Source organism: Trachymyrmex cornetzi, unplaced genomic scaffold (genome assembly GCF_001594075.2).
Source record: "Trachymyrmex cornetzi isolate Tcor2-1 unplaced genomic scaffold, Tcor1.1 scaffold479, whole genome shotgun sequence".
NCBI lineage: Eukaryota > Metazoa > Arthropoda > Insecta > Hymenoptera > Formicidae > Trachymyrmex > Trachymyrmex cornetzi.
This window is the reverse complement of record NW_017299607.1, coordinates 26,979-35,777: the sequence shown is the minus strand read 5'-3', so window position 1 is coordinate 35,777 and position 8,799 is coordinate 26,979. Positions and strand designations below refer to the sequence as shown.

The 8,799-nt window shown below is 34.7% G+C and overlaps 1 protein-coding gene across 5 annotated transcripts in view; it reads right to left on the bottom strand.

Annotated features, from left to right (window-relative positions):
- Positions 1–3,884: 3,884 nt before the first annotated feature.
- The window catches only part of Polr1F (RNA polymerase I subunit F), a 10,532-nt gene continuing 5,617 nt past the window's right edge, over positions 3,885–8,799 (bottom strand). Inside the window, exons 2-4 of one of the 5 annotated variants that reach the window (XM_018513811.1) lie at positions 6,786–6,928; positions 5,055–5,789; positions 3,885–4,805 (exon numbers count right to left, since the gene is read on the bottom strand). In XM_018513811.1, the coding sequence (XP_018369313.1) occupies positions 4,594–4,805; positions 5,055–5,789; positions 6,786–6,928 (1,090 nt within the window). In that variant the 3' untranslated portion in view covers positions 3,885–4,593. Of the gene's footprint in view, positions 5,790–6,785; positions 6,929–8,634; positions 8,708–8,799 lie in introns of those variants that run through there. The other 4 variants (XM_018513808.1, XM_018513810.1, XM_018513806.1 and 1 more) reach the window with 4 other exon arrangements.

Below are 8,799 nucleotides of genomic sequence, written 5' to 3'. Positions count from 1 at the left end.
TACACACACTGCACATATCGCGTTCCATTTAAGCGTGGCAAACTGTGTTTGAGTGTGTTATACTGTGTCGGTTTGTGTCTCCTAAAAGGAAAGCAGCCGTATACTATAGTATTTCCCTAGACTTTCGTATACGTTCTTTTCAAGAATAGAGCCCCAGTACCAAATCATTTGATACGCTCGGTATAAATGCTAGGGTATTACTTTAGTCTTGTACTCCCGAATTGCGAGTATCAGACCAAGCTGGTACGCGTATTAAATAATATACAAAATGCTGGCACGCTGTAAACGTTTAATTCGTTTTGAATCGTATATTAAACTGGCCACTGTTATTAAGTGCAGTTAAAGTTAGAATTAAAGGTTTTAAATCTTAAGAGAGAGAGAGAGAAAAGCAGTGAAAACGTCATGTCACCTAACCTGTTCTGAGACAGATCGATGTAAATAAAGACGTATTAAATGTCTGGTCCGCGCCAACTTGATACGCGTACCAAGCAATTTAACGGTGTAAAAGGAGTCTATGAGACTGATTTCTTGATATTACAAATGGCTGCTTAATAGGTGCTTTCCATTTGATAACACAAGTCGACAGAAATCGACACAAATGTCGTTCTATCTTTGTTACTCTCTGAATTTCAAGGATAGAACGAAGCTTGTGTCGACTTGTGTCATCAAATGGAAAGCACCCTCTGCTAAGTGTAGCCAATGATCAAAAATGCAATGTGCCGTTACGTATGTATTATGTATTATCCAAAGGTAGTGAGCTTCCGGCTGAAGGCCATCACACAAATTGACGTAACACATAACAATTACTACGTTTACACGGCACGCTTTACGCCGAAGTTATAATATGGATGTTATGAAACTGGCCAATCACAGCTGTTCCTCTGAAGAATGGAATGACTGTGATTGGTCAGTTTCATAACATCGATGTTATAACTTCAGCGTAAAGCGTACAATGTAAACGTAGTTTATAACATAAAGCCGTTGGACTAAGGGTATATTCACACAACTTGCATAGTCGTACAAACATATGCTTAAAGGAAATTATTTAATCACATTTTACGTTCGCTTTTATAAGAGAAATGCGATTGGATAATTTTCTTTACGAATATGTTTATGCAATTATGTAAATTTATGTGAATATACTCTAATACGGGATTTATAATAAAAATCGTAGCGATCGTAAGGTCTTAAGTTATAGAAAATTGATTAATCACAATCGAATATGAAAAGAATAATCTCGACTATGAATATGTACGTTTACACGGCACGCTTTACGCCGAAGTTATAACATCGATGTTATAACTTCAACGTAAAGCGTGCCGTGTAAACGTAGTAATTGATCAATTTTCTATGACTTAAGCGGGGTCTACAATAGAAGTCGTAACAGTCGTAGAGTCTTAAGCCGTAGAAAATTAACCAATCACAGTAGAATATGAGAAGAATAATCAACTATAATTGGTCAATTTTCTACGACTTAAGACCCTACGACTGCTACGACTTCTATTGTAGATCCCGCATTACGATTACTGTTAAGCCTCGTCTACAATAGTCGCACAGGTTATGTCGGATGTCGCCAGTAGTAGCATCGCAGGAAAATTTGTCGCATGCCGCAAGAGTGTAATTAAATGAGCGTCTACAATAGTCACAACGATTGTTTGTACGCAATTCGATAACTAATTCTTAAACTTGCTGTGCTGCGATTGGTTGAGCTCATGCGACACGCCTGTCGCAGTTGCAGAAAGTTGAAGTTGGCTCAACTCCGTACGACGAGAGCTCTTGCGACTACAACAATCATGCGACTATATGCGACACTTCTGCGACATTCCATACGACATGCGACACAGCTTGTGCGACTATTGTAGACGAGGCTTTACGGAAATTGTGTGCGGGCCACCTAAAACTGGTTCTACATTAGTCTCATCGCAGCGTCGCAAGCATGTCGCAAGCGTTGCGGTTAAATCAGAGTCGAGCTAGCTTGATTTTTATTGGGCCACAACACTTGTGACGTTGCGATACGACTAATGTAGAACCAGCTTAATGCGGCGTCTACAATACGCGGAATAAGAAATAAAAGTAAGAAATTGACCTGTCACAATCGAATGTGAAAAAAATAATCGACTATGATTGATCAATCTTTTAGTCTTACTTCTTACTCCATGTATTGTAGACGACGCATAATGGACTGTCTACAATGGGAGCATTCAGCGGATTCAATAGTTGAGTGAGCCCTCGCTGTTATTGGTGTATTTTTTTAGCTCATCCAATCAGAATTTTAGATTTAGAAGAATACACCAATAACAGTGAGCGCTCACTCAACTGTTGAGTCCGCTGAATGCGCCCAATGGTAGCAGTAAGACTGATGTCCCATGCAGCGTATCATGCGTAAGCGGATTCGCGTATCGCCAATCACAGAATCATTCTCTTAGATCTGTTTGCAAATTTGGCAAGCATATCTAATAGCGTTTTCGGCCCGGCCAGGTTTGCACCAACCTGGGTTGGATTAATGGCGTTTTGTGCTCTCCTATTGATAGAGCGGGTGACGTCAACCAATAGGAAAGATTAATCCAACCAAGGTTGGTGCAAACCCGATCGGGCCGAAAACGCTATAAGAGAATAATTCTGTGATTGGCGATACGCGAATCCGCTTACGCACGATCCGCTGCATGGGACATCACCCTAAGAGTGCCGTCACATGCGACGTAACCAGCGTAAGCGTAACTTGCGCTGATCAATCATATCGTTTCACTTAAACATCAGTTTCTGTCTAGTCACTTTATGCTTTTTACGCTATTTTGTTGTTACGCCGAACCACCATGTGTCGAATCTAAAGCTGGAAACACAATAGACACAGGCAATAGGCACAGGCAACAGGGAATAACGAGCCGCCCAATCAGAGCTCTGGGATATAATATCGAACTTATACCCCAAAGCTCTGATTGGACGGCTCGTTATTCCCTGTTGCTTGTGCCTATTGCCTGTGCCTATTGTGTTTCCAGCTTTATAGATCCGGACTTACGCTATTCCGCTGTATAGGTATGCACTCTAAAGCCTATTCTACATTGGTCGTATCGTAGTCGTCACAAGTCACAAACTTCTTGCTTCAGCCAATCCGAGGTGTCAATTTAAAGTCGCACGATGCTTATGACACTTGCGACGCCTACAATACGATTAATGTTGAACCAGCTTAAGTCCGGATCTACAATAGGTGTTTTAAGCCTTAAGCCGTAAGAAATTGACCAATGTAGACAAATTCGGGGAGAATAATTGATTATAATTCGTCCATTTCTTATGGCTTAAGGCTTAAAACTCTATTATGAGGTTTGTTCGCGTAGCATGCTCCAACATGTTCCAACATACTCCTACCATAGCTCCTACTCACTCTATCAAGCGCGTTGGAGTGAGTAGGAGCTATGGTAGGAGCATATTAGAACATATTGGAGCATGCGACGTGAACAAACCCTCTGTATCTGTAAATAAAATGTTTTTATTTCTTATTGTATGCTGTTGCTAATCCTATATATAGTTATCTCGTTTTATTGTTTGATACTTTTATTAAACGCTAACTGATAGTACAATTATAAAAATATTTGTTTCTGTACATTTTCATTTAGTGCATTTTTCTTTTCCATCGTATCTGGCCAGTGTGGATCCGAAATAGGAACCGTGGGCCAATCAAAGAAGAAGAAGAAGAAGTAGTGCATTTTTCTTATTACATGGATAAGACTAGTCAGTTCTATAAAAAAAAAACTTTAATTCAATCTTTTTCAATTTTATAATAAGAAATTTCAATTCCGAATTTGATAATATTACAAGCGCTTTTTTCTTTTTAAATTTTTTTGATACATAATTAAGATCTAAATTACTTGAATCATATATATTGCTGATATATTGTATTTCATATTGAGATCCATCAGAATCGTGTTTAATTGTTCGGAAAATATCATTTATATCATTCAAAAAATACCATTTATATCGTTCGTTGTATTTTCACTTTTAATTTTAAACTCAGAATCTAAATCTCTTGACAAATTTGCATGTTTCTGAAGACTTTTTTCCCTTCGTTATCTGAAGTTACGGACATCACTGATTTTATGTCATATCCTTTCTTAATTTCGATAGATTTTAATTGTGAGCCTCTTGAATTATGTTTCTTTAGGACCCTTCGTCCTTTTTTTTTTCAAAAGTGTTATATTTAATAAAATTTCCTTTTTTCATAAACTTAGGCATTTCGAAAGTTTAATTCAAATTTTGTACGACTTGAGTCTCGTTACATGATGTTTGGCTTTTTGTTCTTTCATTAATAATTCTGTTTATACATGGACTTAAGTTTATACATGGTCTTACTTTTCAGTCTTTATTTTAACAACGTGGGTCTCTGATTCCGAATTTGACATTATAGGTGACTTCTTGCTTTTCTTATATTTTGTAAATACACTACTTTCTAAATTATTTGAAAAAGTATTAACGTTTAATACAATATACTTCTTAAGCATATTGCTTTTCTTCACATTTAAGATAGGGAATAATATTCCTTGTACTATTAACTGTTTCTTCTTCGTTTTCTTTGTTAATATAAATTCTGAATCAGATTCTTTAGATTTCTTCACATTTCTTTTCCTTTTTCGTCTCTGTTTCAGTAATACTATCTAATAGAATGGAATTTTTTCTCTTTGCAGCTTTACGTGACTCAGTAAATTCGTCCAAAATTGTTTCATTATTAAGTAGCGATTTGGATGTTTTCTTGTTTTTCTTATATTTTCTAGGGATATTATCGACTTTCAAGTTATTTAAAGAATCATCAGTATTTAATAAGATACATTGTTGTTTCTTTTCAAGATTAATAATTGTAGAAGTATTGCTTCCTACGTTCAACTCTGATTCATTTTCAATTTTACAAACAACTTCCGAATTCCGCTCCTGAAATTTATGTTCTTTCCAGTGTTTTTTCTGTTTTTTCTTCTCTTTTTCAGAAATATCATCATTTTTCAATATTCCATCAATGTCAATCTTCATAAAGTTATTTGTACTTTCAGTTGCACCGTCCACACCAATATTTAATAAAATACATTGCTGTTTCTTTTCAGATTTAATAATTGTAGAAATATTGCTTCCTACGTTCAATTCTGATTCATTTTCAATTTTACAAACAACTTCTGAATTCCGCTCCTGAAACTTGTGTTCTTTCCGGTGTTTTTTCTGTTTTTTCTTTTCTTTCTCAGAAGTACCATCATTTTCCAATATTCCATCAATGTCAATCTTCATAGAGTTATTTATACTTTCAGTTACACTGTCCACACCAATATTTAATAAAATACATTGCTGTTTCTTTTCAGATTTAATAATTGTAGAAGTATTGCTTCCCACATTCAACTTTGATTCATTTTCAATTTTACAAACGACTTCTGAATTCCGCTCCTGAAACTTGTGTTTTTTCCAGTGTTTTTTCTGTTTTTTCTTCTCTTTCTCAGAAATACCGTCATTTTCCAATATTCCATCAATGTCAATCTTCATAGAGTTATTTGTACTTTCAGGTGCACTGTCCACATCATTAATATTAATTATGCTTTCTGACAACCTACAACCTTGAGAATAATCGGATTTCAAACTGGCGCAGATGAAAGGAGGTTTGCTCTTATGATGTAGTTGAGTGACGCAACATCTTATTTCCTGACCAATCTCCACTGACTCACCTAACCATTGCTCTGTATTATCTGGTTTTGGAATAGATACGGTATATATTTTGTGTACCAGTATTACAATATAGTCCAAGCTCTTCTTATTCACTATACCTGCAACATAATATTAGTTATCATATCTACATATATACAGGGTATCCTATTTTTAATAATGCATTATGATTTCTCGAAAACTATGGTAGATACAGAAATATCAGTAAGACCATTTTCTAAAGTTATGATCTGAATAGTAGAGATTTCAAGTTTTAAAAAGCTTTTTTAAATATCTCGTTACGATGACTTTCACTGAGTTATTGCTTTTTAAAAATATTAAAAATTTGTGCAAAAATTTAGTGACCGTTTTTTTTGCGTGTGAGTGTATATATATATATATATGTATATATACAAGGTGTTTAGAAAATAATGATAAATCTTTCGCATGGAGGCAGAATGGACTAAATTGTGAAGAAAAGTCCTCTACCATTTTGCAATTTTCGCAATAGTTGACAAGATAATTGCTGAAAATTAGTCTTCAATAATGTTTTACACAAATACTAACGACTTTATAAAAAAAACTGCAAAAAACGAAAATTATTTATTTTCTTCTCATAGAACTCTACGAATTTTTTTAGAATTTTTTATCAACTTTTTAGTACTGTATTTTCTCATTTTTATCAACATGAGAAAATAGTATTAAAAAATTCTGAAAAAATTCTAAAAAAAAATTCTTAGAGCTCTATAAGAATAAACAATTTTTATCTCTTGTAGTTTTTCTGTAAAGTTGATAGTATTTGAGTAAAAAATTATTGAAGATCAATTTTTAATAATTTTTAGCAAATAATATCCTATTAACTATTGCGAAAATTGCAAAATGGTAGAGGACTTTTCTTATCAGTTTAGTCCATTCTGCCCCTTCTACTAGTAATTTAAAAAACATACATAAAAATCTCATTTGTAATAAATACTATGGGATACCTATCATATAAAACTTATTTGGCACTTAACCAATTAAAAATGTGGACATTATGCTAGATTTCACAAATTAATGTAATTAATTTTCTTCAAGAAATCAGTTGATCGAGTATGTAACAATTAGCGAAAATAATTTACCTTTTAGAAAAGATCCGGCCTTTGGACGGAACAGATAGAAATCTGCTTCAATGTCGACATGAATAAAGGGAGAATCATAAAACAATTCTCCCAGATTGCTAAGCAATTTAGGATTTTTGAAAGCCAGTACAAACCCTTTCAATCTAAAATGTAAAATTACTTTGATAAATATTAAGACTTTGGCCACCTCAAATTTTGATAAAAATGCACTCAATTAATACATTTTCATATAAAAACAAAAATTTGACAAGAAAAAAAACGTCGTTCTGCTCCGTGAACTGAGATATTAATCATTAAAGTCGACGACTATTCAAGTTAGGAAATCATGTCACAGCAGTGGTGTACTGCTTTAAAAACACAAATTCATTGTTTTAAATATATAAATTCACTGTTTTAAAAACACAAATTCATTGCTTTAGCAGAAAATTTACTTTTAACGCAGAGAATTTGTATTTTTAAAGCAGTGAACCACTGCTATGACAAATTTCCTAACCTGAATAGCCGTCGATTTTAATGATTAACATCTTAGTTCATGGCAAAGCGACGCTTTTTTCTTATCAAATATTTATTTTTATGCATAGAGTGCATTTTTTTTTGAAAATTTGAAGTAGCCAGGGTTTTCTTAACATTCACCTAAATTATAATAATAAACTAACAATGAGACATTTAAATTTTAGAAATATATTCGGTAATACTCAAGAATTGTGTCCTGCTCACCGATTTTGATGAAATTAGGCTTATTCGATGCGTTTTTGCATGAAACAAAAGAATCTGGCAAAAAAAAAGCGTTGCTCTGCCCTGTGAGCCGAGATATTAAGCGTTATGCTGATTCTACAATAAGCCTGTTCTTTTTTACTGAACTTTTGCACCAGTTCATCTTTCTTCCTTTTTTCTCCAGGAGAAAAGAAGAGGAAGAAAGATAAACTGGTGCAAAAGTCCAGCCAAAAAGAACAAGCTTAATGAGTCAGTAATCAGAAATCTTATGGGACTTCTACAATAAGCCACGAGTCAGAACGTCAGAAGTCTAACAGCCCTTCTACAATAAGTCGCAAGTCAGAACATCAGAAGTCTGAACCTGTCTTAACCAAATCGTTCAAGTTGGCTATTGGTCAACTTCACCGATTATGACTTAAAATAGCTTAGAACTTCTGACTTGCGGCTTATTGTAGAAGGGCTGTTAGGGTATGAGCACAAGGATTGTCGTAACGCTTTACGACAGTCTTAAGTTGTAGACGTAAGTAACGCACAAGCATTGGCGTATGACTTTGTCTAATTGTCTATGGCCGGTATTCATAGTCAGATCTTGTATTTAAGACCGTCTTAAGTACAGTCTTAAAATGTCATGAACCAATCAGAGGGCCGCATTAGCGACTTAAGATATTACTTAAGACGGTTTTAAAATAAGAACCGACTATGAATACCGGCCTATGGCAATGTATAAGTTAAAGTCATACGCCAATGCTTGTGCGTTACTTACGTCTACAACTTAAGACTGCCGTAAAGCGTTACGGCAATCCTTGTGCTCATACCCTTAACCAAGTCATTCAAGTTGACTATTGGTCAACTTTACTGATTATGACTTAAGATTGCTTATAACTTCTGACTTGTGGCTTATTGTAGAAGAGCTATTAGTCTTAATCGCCAATTGAAATGAAATTCGCCAATTAGCCTTAGTCGTACAAGTTGGCTATTGGTCAACTTTACCAATAAGACTTAGGACTACCAATTACCGACTCATTATAGAACAAACGTTAAAGTTGATAACTACTGAGATTAGGAAGAGACAAATTGGATCTATAATTGTACTCTTCCACATAGGTTTCAACTTTCAACGCGAAGTGTCTCTCACCCCCAACTCTCACTCTCCCTCTTCCAAGGGTCTGCAAAGGGGCGCATGACTTCTATAATTGTACCGTTGTTGATTTTAGAAAATCTGTTATGTAGACAGTGGGGTGTATAGACTAGTGCTTGGATGGATATTTTATATATATGTGTATATATACATATATATATA